Source organism: Dermacentor variabilis, chromosome 1 (assembly GCF_050947875.1).
Source record: "Dermacentor variabilis isolate Ectoservices chromosome 1, ASM5094787v1, whole genome shotgun sequence".
In the NCBI taxonomy this organism is placed as follows: Eukaryota; Metazoa; Arthropoda; class Arachnida; order Ixodida; family Ixodidae; genus Dermacentor; species Dermacentor variabilis.
In genome coordinates, this window is record NC_134568.1 from 95,535,256 (window position 1) to 95,557,142 (window position 21,887).

Below are 21,887 nucleotides of genomic sequence, written 5' to 3' on the forward strand. Positions count from 1 at the left end.
CCTGTACATGTCGCGCCACCTAGCAGCAGCATTGAGCACCCGCGGGTAGGGTAGGCTGGGGCCCGACCAGCTTTCCGAACCCTGTATATCAGGGGCGTAGCCAGGGGATGGGGGTGGGGGGCTTATGGGGCATCAGCCCCCCCCCCCCCCGAAAGTTTTTTGTACTTTCATGCGCCGCCGACCAAAACAACACCTGGCGCCGGAAATCATGCTCGATTTTGTCTACAATGTCCTTTTCAGGCTCGAAAAGACATTTTAGCGCGAACATTGCGCAATCGGGCTGGATTTCGCGGCAACGCCCATGCACAGGGAGTCACATGTCGTAACGCCAAGGACCTCCATCCGACCACAAAGTTCCAGAGGCGTTTGGATGGCGAGCGGGCTCGTCGCGGCATTTCGCAGAGGCCGCGGAATCTATAGGGAGCGCTTATTGGATTTAAATTCTGAAACTTTATGGGTATAAAGTTTTCATAAAGTTTTGATGCGAAAGGTGTATTGACATTTCCAAAGTAGGGCTTTAGATTTTCAATTCCGTAACTATGTGGGTTTAAATTTGGGGCGCTATAACGTAAAACTATTCCAAACATTTCTATTCCAATTAAGCAATCAGCCCTCCGCGCTTGGTCAAGTACTTTTTTCGCGACGTCACGAAACGCGCAATAGCTCCCCAGCTGATATGACGTGTACACACTTCTTATGCATGATTTGATCGAACAAAAGAAAAATAGTTATTTCTGATTTGACGCCTTTTCGCCATTACCGGCCCCTCGGCTACTGGTCAAAAGATTTCGGGCTGCACCCACTTCACCTGTCTCTCACGCGACGTCACAAAACCGCAAAAACTCACCACGTCAAAGTGACGTGTACGCGTTAAAGGTGCATTAACGAGCCGAAAAAAAAACTGAATTTCCTTCTGAATAGCCGCAGGCTGCTCCGCTCCGAAAGGAATAAAATATGGCTGCCGCCGATCGCTCAGGCACTTGACTCGTACCTGCCGGCCGGAGCGCACGGGTTTATTTGCGTGTAATAAAGGTTTTTGCGTATCCGTCTAACGTTTTCGAGCACCTTCTGCACGTTTACGGCCTCGTTCTGCCTACTATTCTTTGCTAAGGATCCGTTTTAGCGTCATTATTAAGCTTCGTTGCATGCCGCCGCTATTTGCCACCGCAAGATAAGTAATGGAGAGAGACTAATCGCAGTCACCGGCACCACCCTCTTCATCCGGTTATCAATTTTCAGTGCAGTGGCTCGGTCCCATCGAATCCCTCTCCACTTGAGCGCGCTGCTCGCCCCTTGTGAGCCAATTAGATAAGACATGCCGCTCAGTGTAGGCGATGTTATTCGTTTTTTAAACAAAGAAAACTGACCTCCTACGAACGAGGAAAACGTTTTATTGGTCTGTTCAGACAACTCTGTGGTTGACCGCGTGATGCTTGCGTCGGCGGTTACGCAAATTTGACGTCAGGAGATTGGAATAAAAACATACTGGAATACTTTTACGTTATAGGGCCCACATTATAAACATTTGAGGCCAAAGGTGCATTGACTTTTCTAAAGTCGTACATCGGACCATACAACGAGACAAGCCAAATCAACACACTGTCAGTCAAGTTGACAAAGCACGCGGCAAGGTCTGATGAAAGGAAGCGTTGTGGTGGTTCATTTGTGCCGTCGTGTCACAGAAAAGAATATCAACATTTCTTTTCGTCTGCGCCAAAGCATCCATGTGAAGACACTAAAGCCAGCAAAGGTAACTACGTTCGTGCTTACTTTTCTACTTGGACTGTTATTCGCGAGTATACACTGAGCCACTTCAATTTTCTTGTTCTCGCTACGCGCGGCTGCCAGAGCCAGCCAGAGCGCATGCGTTTTTCTCGTGTTAGCCTGACCACCACCAGCATGTTTATTTACTTTGTTTGACGTATCATATATAGTGACTTTTTCTTAGATACGTATATTTATTGGAGGCTTATACGTATATTTAAATATCTTGTTGAGAAGTTCTGTGTATATGTGCAGTGAACTTTGTTTCCAGTGACTTTCTTGCCCTTTATCAAGCTGTATCTTCGCATTTGTATATTCCATTGTATCCTCACCTTTCTAATGTACAAAAGCGAGTCAAATGATAGTGAGCCAACCTACGCTGCGCAATAATGGCTTGGTTCATTATCTGCGAGGCATGCACGTGGCACAGAGGCATCTCTTATTTACAAAAGTGGCACACAAGTGTGAGAATCAAGGTTCTTTAATGCTCTCATACACTGGGTTGAACATCGTTGTGTGACATAATGGACACTCCAAAAGTTGAACAGTGTGGTGTCGTGAGGTTTCTGACAGATGAAGATGTTTCCCAAAAAGAAATGAGTCCCCGTATGGCTGCAGTGTACTTTGAACATTGCATTTCATTGGCCACTCTAAAGCGTTGGAGCAAACGGTTTAAAGAAGGACGTGAAAGTTGAAAAGACGATCCAAGACTAGGCCAAAGCCACCGTGCAACCACCTCCAACACAATTACAAAGCCTGGCTAGACAAGAACGGAGGTTAAGCATCGATGGATTGGCAGGGCGTATGAACATCAGTCACAGTTCGGGTCACACCATAATTCATGAACATTTCGGTTATCGGCTCTCGTGTGCACAATGGATGCCCAAGATTTTCAACCGCCGCCGGAAGACGGAGAGGTTCGGGGCTCTTGACTCATCCAATACGGTATCAAGATGAGGGTGAGAATTTTTTGTCTGCAATTGTGACCGGGGACGAGTCATGGTGCCACTACTACGAGCCTGAAACACGACGGCAAAGCGTTTACAGTGGAAACATTTGAATTCATCGCCCCCAAGAAAAGCAAATGTCGTCATTTCTGCCGGAAAGGTGTTGTTGACTTTTTTTTTTCGATCGTCAGGGGCCATTGTTGATCGAATTTGCTAAACCTATAGAGTCTATTAATCGTTTCCGATATTGTGAAACGTTGGATCGGCTACTTGTCGCAATCAAGAACAAACGACGTGAAAAATTGAGGAATGGAGTCATCTTGCTCCACGACAATGCCCGGCCCCACGTCGCTGATGTTAATACAAAACTGGCAAAGTTCAAATGGGAAACGCTTCAACATCCGCCATACATCCCAGACCTGTCGCCTTGCAACTTCCACATTTTGGAGCATTTGAAAAAAAAAAAACACCTTAAGGGAATTAAATTCGTGTCAGACGATGACGCGAAAAAATCAGTTACAGACTTTTTTGAAACAGCAACCCAAGGAGTTTTATCAGACAGGAATCACGCAACTCGTTAGTCAGCGGGACAAATGTCTAAATGCTGATGGAGACTACTTTTGAATAAAGTACTGCGTTTGTCATATATTCGCATTGGCTCACTTTCATTTGACTCGTCCTGGCATATTTTGCAGAACTTCTGCTTTTTATATCTGCTCTTTGTTGCGACTACAATTTCGAAGCAAATGCAATACACGACCGGTGGAAGCTGCTTCTGCGCAATATATTCTGGCAAAGGACAGCGTCAGCGAGATTTTTCCCTGGTCGTTGCATACGTACAAAAATGTAAACAAGGTTCTTGAATGAGAGAGAGAGAGAGAGAGAGAGAGAGAGAGAGAGAGAGAGAGAGATGCAAATGAGAGAAAGGCAGGCAGGCTAACAAATTTGTTTAAAATATTTGTCCTCAACTTGTTCATTTCATGGCCTTTACATTTTTCATATCAGTGCCATGCACTGCTTTGCTGGTTTCAAACTGATATAGTTCTAAACTTCGTGTGATATTTGCTATACTTCTTGATATACAGAAAACATAGAAGCATTGATATCAGTCATTACGGGCACAATTTTTGAGACTTACGGGTATATTCTTTTATGAGAAAATTCATATTCTACTTGTCTGGACAGTGCGTAGCATTCAAGAATTCTTTTGCAGTATCTTTGGCAATGGCAACGCAGCTAATATTAATGTTTAATGTATTTGATCCCTCATTAGTTTCTATAAGGAGGAAGCAGAGCTCCAAAGTGAGCCCCCCCTGAACGAAATTTCTGGCTACGCCACTGGTAGTGTCACATTTGCCTACAAAGCAACAGTACAAGCAACTGCTGCATTCATCTGATGAAAAACTTGCGCATCTACAGAAGCGAGTGAAAACTCTGCAGCAGAGCAAACGACGGCTGACGAAGAGGATCGAGACAGCCCAAGAAATAATGAAATCAATCAAAGAACAAAAGCTATTGTCTGAGGAGGGCTTTCAAGTCTTGGACGCAACTTTCTCTCCTGATATCGAACGGCTGCTCTGCGGGGCAAAGACAAAAAAAGGAGGCCAGTACCCTCCGGAACTACGTGCTTTCGCCCTAACTCCACTTCTACTCGCCGGCTGCCTACGAATATGTCCGGTCGAAATTCAACGACGCCCTACCAGCGACCAGGACATTGAGAGAGTGGTACAGATCTGTTGATGGAAACCCAGGTTTCACGGCTGAGGCGTTCCCCTTTTTAGAAAAGCTTGTCGAAAGTCGGGTTGAAAAGCTGTTCTGTGCTCTGATAGTGGACGACATGGCAATCAGGAAACATGTTGAGCTTGTCGGCGACAAGGCTGTTGACTATGTGGACTTTGGGACAGGCGTACAAGATGACAGCCTTCCTGACGCTAAAATCGCATGTGTATACATGCTGGTTGGATTCAACATGCGGCTGAAGTGTCCTGTTGGCTACTTTTTTATTGACTCCCTCACGGAAGCAGAGAGGGCTGAGCTTACTGGGTAATGCATTGATAGGCTGGCATCCATTGGAATTGAAGTGGTCTCTCTGACATTCGACGGTGCTGCATCCAATTTTACCATGGCTAAATGTCTAGGTGCAGAGCTGCGGCGTAGCTCTGGGCCTTTTTCAGCAAGTTTCAAGAACCCAAGTGACTTGTCCAAAAGTGTGTACATTATTTTAGACGCCTGTCACATGGTGAAATTGATCCGCAACTCGTTAGCAAGCACAAGTCACTTGGTTGATAATGACGGCAACTTCCTGAAGTGGGCGTACATAAAGGCGCTTGATGCCTTGCAGCGCGAGGAAGGGCTGCGGCTTGGTAATAAGTTGACCAATGCCCATGTTCAATGGGAAAAACAAAAAAATGAAGGTACGGCTTGCTGTACAGACACTGAGCGCATCAGTAGCTGATGCCTTAGACTTTTGCGAGGACGTGCTGAAATTGCCACAATTCAAGGGAGCACGAGCTACTGCAAGGTTTATCAGGATTTTCGATCAGCTGTTCGATATAAACTCCCGAAGCCCTCTCGCCAAATCTTTTAAGGCGCCAATGCGGAAGCAGAATGAGGCTTGCTGGAAGTAGTTCTTCTCCAGAGCTCAGACAAACATAATGTCACTGAAGGATCCAACTGGTCGGCTCGTCCTAGAAGGACCAAGGAAAACAGGATTCGTTAGTTTCCTTGTTTGCATGGAAAGTGCTGGAAATATATTTGAACAGCTCGTGAATCAGGGGCCTCTAAACTACATCTTGACGCATAAGATGAGCCAAGACCATCATCATCATCATCATCATCATCATCATCATCAGCCTGGTTACGCCCACTGCAGGGCAAAGGCCTCTCCCATACTGTATGGTCTCAGCCAAGACCATACTGAGACGTTTTTTGGTTGTGTGCGAGGTCGAGGAGGCTTCAACAATAACCCAACTGCATCTCAGTTTATGGCCTCGTATAAGGGCCTTCTATGGCTCGTATAAACGAAAGTGCGATCTTCAAGTTCTGGAAATTGTATGCAAGACTTTGTCTCCGTCCTTAGTGTGTCAGTCATCGCTCAGGAAAGTGCCGACCAAGCTATTACTGTGGAGAGACGGTCGGTTATTCAGCCAGAAGACCACGATTACACGCACCGCATAGACTTTCCTGAAAGTCTCTCAGTGTTTACTAATCCAGTAGTGCCATATATTGCTGGCTTTGTTTCCAGAAAGGTTGCGGCAGAGTCTTCTTGCGAAGAATGTGTGATGGCCTTCCAGTCAGAAAAACAACCACCTCTTGTGAGACAAAAAATCCGCGGCGGCGGCTTGTTTCACCATCACAGGACGTGCTATCGATTTGCACAGCGGCAGAAAAAGGGCTGCGCCGGTTTCAGGCTGAATGCAGGAACTTCAAGGCTATCCACTCGACGTCAAAACATTTAGTATTGGAAGTGGTGAGCCCGGCTTCATATAAGAAGTGGTTCTCTGCGCTAGATAATTACATCCTTGACTGCGATGCCCTGGACAACCACATCTACAACCTGTGCAAGAAGGTAGTGGAATTGTACATTAATAACAGGCTACACCACATGATGAATGAAAAAAACCGAGCAATGTTTGCAGTAAAAGTCAGGCCCGTTCTTTAATCGAGGCTAATAATATTCAAGAACCAATGAGAACGAATGGCATATATTCGGTAGTGCTGCACACGCGGGAGAAAGCTGAAATAAACTACATTTCCTCACAAGTGTACAAAACTGGGCTTTTAAGTTAAAATCATAGCGCAAAACAGACTTAAGTGAGACAAGCACGGCGTTGCGTGTGCGTTTGTATTTTTCGTCCTTGGCTGCTTTGCGCTATGATTCTGAGGTGAATGTTTTTTCTTGCGCCTTTCCTGGTGAAGCCTTAAAGTCGCCACATCTTGTTTACAGTGTCTCCCTTGACAGTGTAAAACCGTGACTCTGGAGGAGTTGGCGAGGGAGCGGCCGCCCCCTCTAAGCGAGAAATTTTGTTGAAAAACTACAGAAAAGCGCATATAATCTAACATAGCCGCCCCCTCTAAGCGAGGAATTTCGTCTAAAAACTACAGAAAAGCGCACATATCCTAACATAGAAAGTAAGAAATGCATTGCGCAAATACGACAGTCTATCGCCCCCTCCAAAAGTCGCTCATAAATCCGCTCCAGATCTGCAAATGCGACGGCTGAAAGAAGCTACCAGTACGCTGGACAGCATTTCTTGCCCATGGCAAGATGGCCGCTGCTGGCTTCACCCCTGCGCGTACGCTGAACCATTGGCTGGACTCCAGCAAATCTATATATAACCTCCTCGGGACAAACTTCAGTGCTTCGCGCTGCAACACGTAAACGGATAGACGTTATGTGCGTCCCCTTCGGAACGGGGCGGTGGGTTGCGCCACCAAGCTCTTGCTCGGATATTGATGTCAATGCTGCCATCTATTTTTGAGTACGATAACTACTGCTCGTTTTTGCAGTGCCTGGTTTTGGTTTCCCGTGTCCTTCATTTATTTTCGGGGGTCGTGTCGTCCGTGCTCTGCGCTTGATGCGAGACTGTGGCAACAAATAGACGGAATGTGGCCGATTTTTAAGAAGGACGTGCTACTTGTTAGCAGTCTGTAGCAAGATCCTAAACAAAAAAGCCCTGCATCACTTGCACGCAAAAGTAAACGTATCACCCTTGCATGTGCAGGCAGCATGAGAAGTCGCAGGAATTCTGGAGTGCGCCTTGATTACTATCAGCGACTGGTGTGCCGTACAATTCTTGACTATCAGGTAGGCAAAAAGTGTGCTATTATTCAAAAACCACACCTAAACACAACAGTATGTCTGTTGGCGTAAATGGCACTGCATTTATGCGACCCTCTCACGTATGCAGCGCGTTATGCAATGTTTGTTTGCCCGACACGCTCACTTTTGTTTCATTTCCTCACATGCAGTCGGCCAGCTTATTTGCCTCTGGGCAGGCAGTATTTGTGCTTATATTGTTTTTTGAAGACCTTCCAACCATTTCGTCGATGCTTCTGTTTTTAATTGATTGTTCGTCCAGCTACACACTGGTTGATGATCGCTTGAAACTTCACAAATACATATAAAAAATATGTTTCCTCAGGATCCTGTCACAGGTCTTATTCCAAGTCACAAGCAAGATGATCATGCCTGGGTCAGGGACAATGTCTACTCCATTCTTTCTGTGTGGGCCTTGTCAATGGCTTACAGAAAAAACGCTGATTTGGATGAAGACCGGGCAAAAACTTATGAACTGGAACAGGTATGTTAACGCTGATCATCTTTACACTGTATTATGTTTAGATCACATTCCATGCCTATCCCCTTGACGCACGAAATGAATCCCGTCTACTGAAAATTTAGTTTCGCCACATTTCTTGCTTCTTCAGAAACGATAGCTGCAGAAGGAATTAAGAATTTTTAATTCTTCAGGGAATTTTTTCAAGCTTACAGAAAGTGGACTCCATGCGAGAACTCGCTGCAGGAACTTCAGATATGGGAACATAAAATACTTCAAGTCTAGCATACTTGAAAATCGCCTGTTTCGATTTTTTAAAGCTGTGCATGCCTGATTGTAAAGCATTGTAAGAAACTAAGAAGCGAACATGCTATATGGAGACATGCTGACACCAAAAGCAAGCACTCTGTAGACTCACTTCCAGCGTGTTTTGCTAAAACACTTTACACGTATTCAAACTTGCAGCAATGGCCCGATCAGAAGTGTTTCAAGATCGATGTATGCAGCAATTTGTAAATATGATTATTTTCACGAGTACTTTTGCTTTTGATGCACTATTTTGGCTCAGACAATTGTGCACATAGTGCCTGAAGTACAGGTATCTTTAATTAGATATGTTACCTGCCACTAAAGCTCGGCGGCTGTGGCATTCTGCTGCTGAGCGTAGGTTTGATTCCTGGTGGCCACACTGTAATCCAGCTGGCCAAGATCCTGTAATCCAGGGGGGTAATCCATGTTGCCAAAAATAATCAAGCTCCCACTTCAGCTCCCTACATAGCTGGATTGTGGATTTGGAAGGTAAAACCTTGTAATTCTTAATTGGATCTGCTGCTTGAGATTTCCTTTATTGGTAAATTAAGCTTATTCAATGCAATTTAAACTTGTTGATAAACTTTTTACACATGGCGCACATGTAGTGAGTGCATCCTATTTTTCTACGTCATGTTAGCGGTTGTATTTCAAATGGTTCCAGTGGTTTAAACAATTTATTGTAAGGGGACATTTCACAGCTTCCACAAATGAGATTGTAAGTCAATTTACTATTAATTTTAATTGATGTCCAATAATCACTGTCATAATGTGTCTGCTATTTAGTAACAGCACCAAAGGGCATAGGTAGCTATTTGGTAAGTTTATGACAGGACCTTGTGTGGAAATAAAGAGTGTGTATGTGTTATTACCCTTCTCTCCTTCGTATTTCAGGCCTGCATTAAAATGATGCGAGGCCTGCTTTTAGCCATGATGAGACAGAAAGACAAGGTGGAGAAGTTCAAGCAGACTCAAAATCCGGCTGACTCCCTTCATGCAAAGTACAGCTCACAGACGACCGCCACAGTAGTCGGTGACCGTGAGTGGGGACACCTTCAGTTGGATGCCACCTCCCTCTACTTGCTTATCCTGGCTCAAATGACAGCCTCTGGTGTGTTGATTTTTACCCATTGTCGCATCTGCTCACAGCTGTGCATCCAAATCCTGCTAGATAGAAAATTCTATATTGGCTCTCTCTCTTTGAAAGGGGTCTCAAAGGAGAGTAAAGAAAATGTGTATTGCTCTAAGTCAGGCATTATTATGCAAGCTTTTATTTTAAAAAAATAGTAATACTGTTATTGTGTATAGTATTCATGGTTAGAGTTCTTCGATCCAAAGTCCTTTGAAGGTCTCTGATATGGCCTTTAATCTAATATTGTTGCTAGTAAACGGCTTTTGCAGTAAAGCTTTTGAAGTATAATGATGCAGTGTAACTTTTAACATTTGAACTGAGAGTCTTCTACTATGAAAAATATATTATTTTCTGCACTAAATCAAGTTGCTTGACTAGCATATGAGTATGTGACAAAATATATATTATTTGTAGGTAAATCCTTTAAAATTAAGTTGGATATGTAAGAAAAAAAATATATCTAATCTGCCTCTATTCCACCCTGTGAAAGTGGATATACAGCCAGGCTGTTGCCTACATTAGATGGCATTACACAAGCACCACCACCTTAAGCAATGTACGTCACGCATATATGCACGTGTGCAGAAGTGCAGCATGCATCCTCATTCTTCTAGGCCCTCTGCCAAGCGTAAGTGCAGTATTGAACTAAATTAATGTTTAAAAGTAGATTGTGTCAGGAATATGCACAAAGTATGACTTTTACACATGCTGTAAACGTGATAGCTTCAGTCTGTTGTTCGAATATACAAGAAAACATAAATCTGCTACGCGGAAACTGCAAGACTGTGCTGTTTGAGGTCTGTCTCAGTGGCCACAGCCTCTAGGTGGTGGTACCGTTAGCACAGCATACGTCCTCATTCTTGTAGGCCCTCTGCCTGGCGCAAATGTGTTATTGAACCAATTGAATTTAAAGTAAATTGTGCTAGAAAATTCGTAAAGTACGACTTACACACAACCTGCAGACATGATAGCATTGGATTGTAATTTGAATATAAAATACAACATAATTTTGTTGCACGGAAAGCTAAACACAAGACCTTCCACCTGCCGTTTGTTTTTGTGTGAGCACCACGGACGTAGACACAAAAGGTCCCCTCCAATTAGAGGCTAGCAGCTTCTCTGTAAAATTATTTGGTTTAATGTTTCGAAACTGCACAGTGAACTAAGCAAATATAATCAAGAAAGGGTCCTTGTTATGTGCATGTTTATGTGGATTTGTATTTTTATTCCTGAACCTGACTTAATTACCTATGTGCAAACATGTTAAGTGCAGCTTCAGATGCAATTCTTTCTCCCAACATTACTGTGTACTAAATTAGTTTCTTGAAGTTTAATCATTGCTGACCTACATTTTCTCTTTTGTGGATTCACTGATATGCTTAAAAATAGAAAGCACCAAAGAAAGGTAAAAATGATTTTGTATTTTACCCTTCAAGCCAAGAAAGTTGAGAAAAAGCACTAATATAGCAATCAGGTGACTGCAGTATGTGCCCTAAATTGTTCAGAATTTTTACCAGCTGTTGGAGGAGGTTCAGGTGAACTAAAGGGCTCGCGTCAAGTAGCAACCGTATGAAGCAAACGGACACTGAAACCAAAAAAAGCATAGGGGAAATGAACTTTGTTTTGTTTAAGGAGTGTCTAAATTTACGTTTGGCTTCTGGTTTGTAAGAAATGGAACAGAAGTGAAAGTGAAACAACAGATAACTTGCTGCAAGTGTGGGCTGAACTCACAGCCTCCACATGATATGTGCAGTGCTCTCATAGTGGAATGCATAGCAGTGGCTGCCAACTTCCCCCACTTCTCTCTGCACGCACACACATAATTTTATCAGCATTTATGTGCATGTAGCATCAACATAAATTGAAATGCAAACAGGAAATAACTGATAAAAGTGCCTGTTATGCATAATTACATGGAAGTGCTACATGTAATTGCTCTGTAGCCAGTTCTAAGCACTTAGTAATCCCAAGTGGGCATTTTAGAATCTGAATTAAGCTACTGTTTCGAGTGCAGGTGAACCGGTAAATGGGAACAGCTCATTGACGTAATTTTGGAGTTTGTGTTTGAATTTAAGCTGATAAGTACATGCTTCAGAAGATTTAGCCAGTAATACTCACACTGACTAACACCTCGAAAATTTTTTCCAGCTTATGTGTAGGGGGCACTAGTTGGAATATTTGAGTTTATTTCTCTAAGTTCACACTTTTTCGTCAAATATTCTGTATAGGAAAACTTATTTTAACAGTGCAATTTAGCAAATCTAGACACTTTCTGAACCAAAACTTCAAGAGTAGCAAAAAGACTGCTGCATTGTGATCTCATGTTGTGGATATAGTCTAGTTAAAAATGTGAAATGTTGCAAGGACAAAGATGCTCGAAAAATAGATTAATATTCTTGTGTATGTGTGTGTGTGTGTTTGTATGCAAAAAAAAACAAAATATTAGCACTAATCTACTGCCATGGTGTGTGAGTGTTTGAAGTAATTTAATGGGAACTGACCCTGGCAACCTTTAACAGCCGAACTGTCTAGTGAGGCTAGCTTAGCAGGACTGTTTGAGGAACTATCAGATATTGTTTGGGATATCATTGGCCTTAGCGAGATTACAAGAACTGGTGAGGCTTATACAGTGCAAACAGCCATGTCCTCTGGTGTAGAGGTCTCCCAGATAAGAAGCAAAATGGTTAGGATTCCTAATCCATACGGACATAGCGGGCAACATTGATGAATTCGACTGCATTAATGAGAGGGTAGCAGTAGTCGTAATCAAACTTAATAAAAGGTATAGATTAAAGGTAGCGCAAGCCTACGCCCCAAAATCCAGTCACGATGATGATGAAGTACATCAGTTTTATGAAGGTGTTGAATTAGCGATGACAAAAGTGCAAACTCAGTTACTGTATTAATAGCCCACTTTAATGCAAAAGGGGGGAAAAAGCAGGCTGGTGAACAAGCAATTGGCAACTACAGCATCGATTCTAGGAACGCTAGAGGAGAGATGCTGGTAAAATTCGCACAAAGGAATAAGCTGGGAATAATGAACACCTTTTTCAGGAAGCGTAACAACAGAAAGTGGACCTGGAAAAGCCCTAATGGTGAAACAAGAACTGAAATTGATTTCATACTTTCTGCCGATCCCAGCACAGTGCAGGATGTAGAAGTGATAGGTAGAGTAAAGTGCAGTGATCATAGGCTAGTGACGGCTAGGATTCACCTCAATTTTAAGAGAGAAAGAGTAAAATTTGTCAAGAAGAAACAGGTCAACCTAGAGGCAGTAAGGGTAAAAGCAGACAAATTCAGGCTGGTACTTGCAAACAAATATGCAGCCTTAGAACAGAGAGATGACGACAATAGGTAATGAATGAAACATAAACTAGGCTGGCTTCAGAGGCAGCAGTTGAAGTGCGAGGCAAGGCACCAAGGCAACCAGTAGGCAAGCTCTCCCAAGCAACAAAGGCCCTAATAAAGAAGCGACAAAAAATGAATGTATCCAAGTCAAGAGATCAGATAGAATTTCCGGAACAGCCAAAACTAATCAACAAGGAGAAAATAAGTGATGTTCGAATTATAACGGGAGAAAGACTGAAGAAGCCATAAAAAAGGGATGCAGCCTGAAATCGGTGAGAAGAAAACTTGGTATAGGACAAACCAACATGTATGCACTGAAAGATAAGCAGGGTAATATCATCAGCAATCTCAAAGGTAAGAATTCTATACTGGCCTGTACAGTACCCAGATGACTCAGGATAACTCCTTTCAAAACAGTAATGAACAGAATACAGAAACTCCTCCTATAACTAGCGATGAGGTCAGAAGGGCCTTGCAAGACATGAAATGGGAAAAAGCGGCAGGAGAAAATAGAATAAGAGTTGATAAAATCAAAGATAAAGAAGACGTAATGTTTGGAAAACTGGCGGCTCTCTATATAAAGTGTCTATCGACTGCAAGGGTCCCAGAAAACTGGAAGAATGCTAACATTATACTAATCCACAAAAAGGGAGACGTTAAAGAATTTAAAAATTATAGGGCCATTAGCTTACTCCCAGTGTTACTATATAAAATATTCATCAAGATAATCTCCACTAGAACGAGGGCAACATTGGACTTTAGTCAACCAAGGGAACAGGCTGGCTTCAGGAAGAGATACTCTACAATGGATCACATCCATGTCATTAAAAGGTTATCGAGAAATCCGCTGAGTACAATCAGCCTCTCTATATGGCTTGCGTAGATTACGAAAAGGCATTTGATTCAATAGAGACACCAGCAGTCATAGAGGCATTACGTAATCAAAGAGCCCAGACCGCTTACTTAAATATCTTAAAGAATATCTACAGAGATTCCACAGCTACCTTAATTCTACACAAGAAAAGTAGGAAGATACCCATAAAGAAAGGGGTCAGACAAAGAGACACAATCTCTTCAATGCTATTCACTGCATGTTTGGAAGAAGTATTCAAGCTATTAAACTGGGAAGGCTTTGGAGTGAGGATCAACGGCGCATATCTCATTAACCTTCAGTTTGCAGATGACATTGTCCTGTTCAGCAACACTGCCGACGAGTTGCAACAAATAATTGAGGACCTTAACTGAGAGAGTGTAAAAGTGGGGTTGAAGATTAATATGCAGAAGACAAAGATAAAGATGAATAACCGGGCAAGGGAACAAGAGTTCAGGATTGCCAGTCAGCCTCTAGAGTCTGTGAAGGAGTATGTTTACCTTGGTCAATTAATTACAGGGAACCCTGATCATGAGAAGGAAGTTAATAGAAGAATAAAAATGGGTTGAATTGCATATGGCAGACATTGTCAGCTCCCGACTGGAAGCTTACCATTATCATTGAAAAGGAAGGTGTACAATCAGTGCATTTATCAGTGCTGACGTATGTGGCAGAGACTTGGAGACTGACAAAGAGGCTTGAGAACAAGTTAAGGACCACGCAAAGAGTGTTGGAAAGAAGAATGCTAGGCATCACTTTAAGAAACAGGAGAAGAGCGGTTTGGATCAGAGAGCAAATGGGTATAACCGATATTCTAATTGACATTAAGAGAAGAGAATGGCGCTGGCCAGGTCATGTAATGCACAGGTTAGATAACTGTTGGACCATTGGGGCTACAGAATGGGTACCAAGAGAAGGGAAGCGCAGTAGAGGATGGCAGAAGACTAGGTGGTGTGACAAAATTAGGAAATTCGCGGGTGCTAGTTGGAATCGGTTGGTGCAGGACAGGGGTTATTGGAAATTGCAGGGAAAGGCCTTTGTCCTGCAGTGGATATAAAATAGGCTGATGATAATGGTGATGATGATGATGGTGAGTTGAAGAAGCCACCTGAATTTCAAGACAATAGCTTTCCTGAGCTGGCACACTCATTTCAAAGCTTTGAGGTATACATAAAATATGGAAAAATTCAGGTGCGTGATGGAATTTTGCAGAGATGCAAACAATGCTTAATTGTGTTATCTTCAAAAATGTTATTCCAACCAGACAAGTAGATCAAGATGTAACTCTTTTTCCTCCCATCCCACTCGTAAAAGGCCTCTCACCAGGTTTGGGCACTGCAAACAGACAAGCACAGTGCACAGATCGTGTGGTGATGATCATGCCCACAATGTATTCCATGAATATATGCCACAAAAACAGCTTTTAAACAAAAATCCATGCATCTGTCTTCTCAAAGGAGCCACTGTCCCCACTAGCAGCCATGGCATCTCACGAGGAGTGTCTGCAGCGCATAACTAGCCAGCAGTAGTGCAGATAACTCGGAGAATCCTGTTAAATGCGGAATGAGCAAAAATGCCTCTGGGAATGTGTTGCACAGGAAAAAAAAGGACGCAAAAAGAAGCGGAGGCAGAGGTCACGATATAAATGCCACATGGGCTCTCAGTTCCGACATGGGAGAGAACAGAAAAGAAACGTCACTTCTCAAGTGCTTGTCAAGGCACATAGGAGAGAGGCTATGCTTTGGGGGAGGGTAGCTCTCCTCCTTTCACCATGGCCTCAGAACGTTTCATTTTCTTCTTCCATCTTAGCTGCTACTAAATGTCTTTTTAAACTTCTTGTGGCAATGCGCTTCCTGGACAACATGTTACAGCTTCCAGTTCATTTTTTCAAAGTGAAAAACTGAAGTGCAGAAAGAAAAGAAAAGAACAAAGGGTTAGTGAAAGAAGGACGAACATGAGCACTGACTACCAGTTGGATTTATTGGTCAAGAACACACAAATATATACACAAGGTGATAGGGTTATCAAACACTGTATCAGAGACACTAGTCACATTGGTAGGCCAATAAACCAGCAGTAAAGATTTGTAAAATTTCATGCATGGCAAGAATTTTTGATAGCTTAAAAACCAGACTAGATTATTGTTAATGTAAGCTCAAAAGTGCAAACTCCTTATTGTGTGAAATCACCGTTGATTGACTCCCGCACCTGTCACCCTATTTCTTAATATAACAAGCCTCAGAAATTTCCCGCGTTCTTCGATTGTGATGGCGATATAGTATATTTTCATTTTTAAACTGAGACTTACATATGTAGCTGTTGCAGTGCAACACTAGGTTCGATGTTCATTCTTTTGTTAAGTCATTTTTGTGTGCCCCCAGCCTTTTGTTTATACAGCGTCCTGTTTCGCCTATATAACTGCAGCCACCTATGAAGTCAATGTACAACCCCTACGCAGCACTCCACAAATTGTGTTTCCTGATTAACTGTGCACGTCCGTTTTTTGTTTGTTTGTTTGTTTGTTTGATGTCCCACTAAGGCGTTCGTCCGTCATCCTACAAATGTGTCTAACCTTGCATGAGACTCTTAATATTACCTTTGCACCGTGTCGCGACCGAACTTTTTTCAAATTATGGGAAATGTGCAAACATGGGATAACTGCTGCTCATTTCTTCTTATTTTGCCTTTCTGCTTTTTTGGTGCCACTTTTTTACTATTTGCAACAACTTTTCGCAAACTGATAAAATGACAAACCTTGGAAATTTTGCCAAAAGAAGCCTGTCTCTTACACTCTTCGCTGCCATGTGTGAACAAAGCTTTAACGCTACACAAATGGCGAATGATGCAATCACTGTCTTTACTAATTCGGATCGACTAGAGGTGTAATTAAGAATAGGTTTGATGCTTCGCGGTTGGTATCCCCAGCAAACATCATCTCGCAATTGCCAAATATTAATCTCTAGGAAATGCAATGAGTTATCCTGAGAAACCTCGCACGTGAAATCCAATCCCCTAGGATTTGCTTTAAAAACACTTTATACATGCAGAGTCAAGTCACTTCTACAGTACTACCCAATAATGAAGGCTGCAAGAAAATAAACTAATCATCTACATATCTTTTTGCAAGATCATGTTTGTCAGGGATACCAACCGCGAAGCATCATTAACACCTATAGTCACTCCAAATTAGTAATCAGAGTGATTGCTTCATTTTCCATTAGTGCAGCGTTAAGCATTTCATTACCGTGTCTATAGAAATCAATCTATTTGATTGAGACTTTTTCTGTGCATTCTTATACATTTCTGTTGGAATTCTACTAGCAACATCATACACCCTCTGAAATGATGACTGAACTTTAGCTGTTTGTCAGATTTGACAATTTTTTGCAAATTGGGGAGCCTGGAAGAAAGTAAAACTTCAACTGGAGGTATCGTTGAGATTAGCCTCCGGTGCTCCTAGCACTTCTTCAACAAAAAAACTCATAATTTGCAGTTTGGTCAATTCAGAAAGATAATTTTTAAATAACAGCAGGAGCGAAGACACAGAAGCTTCTTTTGGGTTGTCATTTTTCTGATCAGATATATAGGCTCTCTTAGCAATGTCTCAAACAATGGTAGATGCTCATGAGTGCGTGTTACTTTGATAGTTGTTTGAGTAATATCAAGTGCAACTTTCTTTTACCCCCATGGGTTGCTTTTAGCCATCAGTGATTTGGCAGCATATGCACAAATTATTTTGAACAATCCTCCCCTTCGTGTATGATTTTCACTCACACAAGAGTGTGCAGTCAATTACATACCGACCTTCGACTGAAGCTTGACTAGCTGTCTAAGCTCTTACATTTTGAACACTGCCTGTTCAAGTGCACTTATTTATTACTGTACGATATTGTGCAAAATTCCACATTACTGTATAGCACTGTGCAGGAACTGGACAATGCATGTGAACGCTCCAGCACCAACTGAAAGCACACTGGACCACCTTGCTTGCCCAGAAAAGCTGATTGTACGAAATAATAAAATATGAGGAGTCGTCTTCATACTCCCTGACCTGACAACCATTGCTTGATGAGCTTAAAGAACGCAGTAAAACAGGAATCAGGTGCCTGCTGCAATGAGTAAACATCAAATGCTCCCTGTGCAATAGGAACTTACTCATTTCCACATTAGCAAAACTACTGCGTTCCCACATAGCATGGGCATCACTATGGCTAGTATTCATGCCAACAAATTTTAATAATTTTTTTGCTTTATTTGAATTACGAAAATTGGGAATTAGGAACCAGCTGCATATTTTGTACATTTCAGATTTTTTTTACTCTCAGTACATAAACTAAACATAGCAATTTATTACTTCAATTCATGTTCCTTGAGATGCTTCTTTGAAGTTTCCCATGAGAATTCACAAAAATTTGAGCAATTGATGTTTGCTGCTATACATCCATTCAAACCACCAGTGATCAGGCTACAATTTTATGTATCACAGTGTATGTTGCGACTACTAAGTCTTGAAATAAAAATTTTAAAACATGAAAGCACTGAAAATGAGGACATTTCTTGCAGTAACGAAAGAGTTAACAAAGTCTTGCTCACACATGGCAGCGATCAGCATAAAAGTACAAATAGACAGGCTTCTTTCTCTGGGATTCCCGAGGTTTGTTATTTCATCAGTTTGCAAAAAGTTGTTCCAAATAGTGAAAAAAATTAACTGCCCTTCCACTACTGCGAAGAGGGTTGCCAATGAAGCTCGCAATCCACGGCTCTTCGTTGTCGTAAGGCCTTGGCTTCACGCTCCCTCACGCCAAGGTTGGCACGTTGACGATGAGCCCTTTCTTGAGCGAGTTCCCGGCGGTGTTCATGAAACGCCACCTATTCTTTGGCCGAATGCATGATGCGTGGCTCGCTCCCGCTGCCATTCCTTCAACGCAGCCTGCTCTTTGGCAGAATGAACCAAACGCGGCCTCCCCATCTGACTGCAGGGCCTGAACTAACGGAAAACGGTGGCTGCAAGGCAAGTGAACACTCGGTCACACCCTTTCCCTCCTTTGGAGAGAGGGGACAGCTGTGGTTAGCTTGGTCTTGCACTGCATCTACTTCTTCATGCATATAAAACCCCACTTTAAAAGGTGCGTATGATGAAACGACAGTGGCTGAATTGGTTAGCATGGGGGTCTTGCAACCCAGAGGTCGGCGGTTCGAATCCGCAGCCCAACAAGCAATTTTTATTTTCGCGTGACAAGTTTTTTCGTACGGCAACACCTAAACCGATGCCGACACAAGTGAGGCAATACAAGCTTTGCTTGAAAAGTGGAACCACAAGAAACAAAAAAGGGCAGAATAAAAAGAAATGAACAGCAGTTATCACATATGTGCATAACATCTCCCATGGTTTGAAAAAAGTCTGGTAGTGATACGGTGTCAAGGTAGTCTTATTAGTCCTATGCAAGGTCGGACGCATTTGCAGGAGAACAGATGAACGCCCTATTGGGACATCAAATGTCGCCATCATGATTTGGTAACGCAGGAAATTTCTGAGGCCTATTATATTAAGAAATGTGGTGACAAGTGCATGAGTCAACTATCAGTAGCTTTACACAATAAGGAGTCCTTGACCAATAAATCCCAGTGCTTGTGTTTGTGCTTCTTTCGCTAACCATTTGTTCTCTTTCTTTTCTTTCTGCACTTTAGTGCTTTGCACTGCAAAAATCACGCCATGAACTTAGACCAACTCACCCCAATCGCTATTCTTGTCAAGAGATTCCTATATATAACCAAAATTTTTAACAGGGCCTGGTGAAGGGCCAAAGGACTACAGACGCAAAATTTGTCCAATTTACTTATTTTTATGCAACGGGTAATTATGTCATCTTTTAATATGGCCAATTCAAAACACATGCCAAGTGCAACATGGCTTTGGCTGTGAAGCAGATGGCGTGTGGCATCAAAGCAGCTGCAGGTTGGTGGCAGTGCCGGCAACAACAGAGGAATTAGTTGAAATCTTGGACCAAAACCTTTAAATTTTACACTGAGGTTCCCAGCCTTGGCTCTAATTGCTAAATTGCAAATAATAGTACCACTTGGAGCTGACATAATTTTGGCTACCTATGGGTATTTTTTGTGAGCCATATTGGTATTTCCCCAAAAAAGGTATCTCGAAAGCATTTGCTTTACAAGATAGTTTTTATGCTCTAATACCTTGGAAGTTGGTTTACTTCTGTAAGCTTAACGCCTTCAAAACTATCTTAGAAGGGTCCAGAAGAGGTTTCATGTAACTTTGAACGTAACTTGGATACCCTACTTAACATGTAAATATCCAACAGGCACATGTACGTGAATTTAAGTAGAACTCCATATTCACCCTATTTCTGTCACCAAGAGTGAAAACTTCCGTCGCTATTGTCAACATTTTTTTTTTTTTTTTGTGCTGCATCATTTCAGCTTAAATGCAATGAACACAGTATCGGAATGTTTTATACACAATGGCAAACATATTTATACCATAATATTCTGTCATTCTGCATCCAAGTGAACATAAAATAACTTTATGGAAAACAGCAAGATATTAATTAGCATTGTATTTGTATTGTAATTGTATATAAAAATCTAGGGAAATATTGGGGATTTTTTCATTCGAGTTTGGAGAACGTGGGTCTGGTGGTTGGCAACACTGGTTAGTTATTATCACAAACCACTAATGTGTGTACCAGCTAGCCTGCTGTATTAAATGCAAGCTATACCACGACCACCGACTGTGACTGTCTGTGAATGTGTCACCAAAAGTCAAGAGCAGTGAGTCGTGTGCACTGCTAGCGCAGTCACTTGATAAGGTACGTGTGGGAGAAGGTCGGGGAGATGCATTATATTTCTGTACGTTTTTTGAGAAGTGACAGCAGCTTATTCCATCTAAGCTTTTATTCCATGTCAAATGTGAAGAAAGCCAGTGTGACATAGGATAAAAGGAAAGGGTAGAAATTTGTCCTTGTTGGTACGACATACTGAAAGTAAAGTGCTAAAAAACACACAGAGGGTACACGACACACGCGCACAATACATGTGTGCATGTGTTGTGCACGCCTTCTGTTTTTCCTGAACTGTACTTTCAAGATGGAAGGGCCACTTTGGCAATGATGGAAGTAGCCCAGTGCATGTTCAGCTCTGAGCAGCATGGTCATGGTGTGGCCTTTGTCCACTGCGCCGTGCTGAATAGCACACATGTCAGTGATTTGTGATACCATCAGCCAGCATAGCAGCCTTGGTTGTTGTGATGTCGACTTCTGCCTACTTCACTGCCAAAGTCATGCTGCATTTGGTGCATGTTTTGAACTGGTTGTATTAGAAGATGATGCAGTTATTTCTTGCATGCCCAAGCTATTCAGGCTTCATATACCATAAGTATGAGGTCAGCAGCTGCCTAATAAACAAACAAAAGTTTCACATCAGTAACTCCTTTAGCATCAGCATCTGAAAAGTAGCTGATGCGGAAAAAAGCTATTTGCATTTCGCACATGCGTTATGTTGTGTTATTGACACCTTTTAATTACCTTTCAGGTCTACAAATAGTATTCAACTTAGATGAAGTCAATTTTATACAAAACCTGGTCTTTTACATAGAGGCTACATACTGCATCCCGGTAAGTGATGGGCACGTAGTATCAAGGGCATTTTTTTTTTCTCCTTTATAACGTGTCCTATTCTTTTTCCAGGACTATGGTATTTGGGAACGTGGTGACAAAACAAACCATGGGTTACCAGAACTGAACTCAAGCTCCATCGGAATGGCCAAAGTATGCTGTTCACTGTCTTAGCTCACCTTTATATTGATCAAAGTGCAGCAATTTATATAAATGCATGTGCAGTGTAGCTGCAGTGATATGCAGTGTAGCCAACTATTTGCATGTTGATTTAAGGCCCCACTTTTATGTGTGCAGATGGTAGCAAAATTTGTTCTAGTTAGGATGAAATGATATCTAGCATACCATATGCTGCGTATGATTTGGCCTTTTGTTCATCTAGAGCATGGTGCTGTATCATAGATGTAAAGAGAGCTTGAAAGAATACGAGATTGTGCTGTTGGGATGGTTGATTTGATATAGCGTTATTTTTCAGTGCAAAAATGAGACAGCCAAATAGTCAATACAAGATGGAGCACTGGAACTAGACTATTTCATTGTCCCATTCTCACTGAAAAATAGCAGCATTGAAATAAGATACTTTTTTATGTTGTCACTTGCTGATTA

At 42.2% G+C, this 21,887-nt stretch overlaps 1 protein-coding gene across 1 annotated transcript in view; it reads left to right on the forward strand.

The window, feature by feature from the left end:
* The first annotated feature begins 7,212 nt into the window (after positions 1-7,212).
* LOC142580923 (putative phosphorylase b kinase regulatory subunit alpha) overlaps positions 7,213-21,887 on the forward strand; it is a 123,157-nt gene continuing 108,482 nt past the window's right edge. The window contains exons 1-5 of the mRNA XM_075691182.1: positions 7,213-7,518; positions 7,856-8,014; positions 9,194-9,410; positions 21,199-21,281; positions 21,354-21,434. Coding sequence (XP_075547297.1) covers positions 7,441-7,518; positions 7,856-8,014; positions 9,194-9,410; positions 21,199-21,281; positions 21,354-21,434 — 618 coding nt within the window. The 5' untranslated portion in view covers positions 7,213-7,440. The remainder of the gene's footprint in view (positions 7,519-7,855; positions 8,015-9,193; positions 9,411-21,198; positions 21,282-21,353; positions 21,435-21,887) is intronic.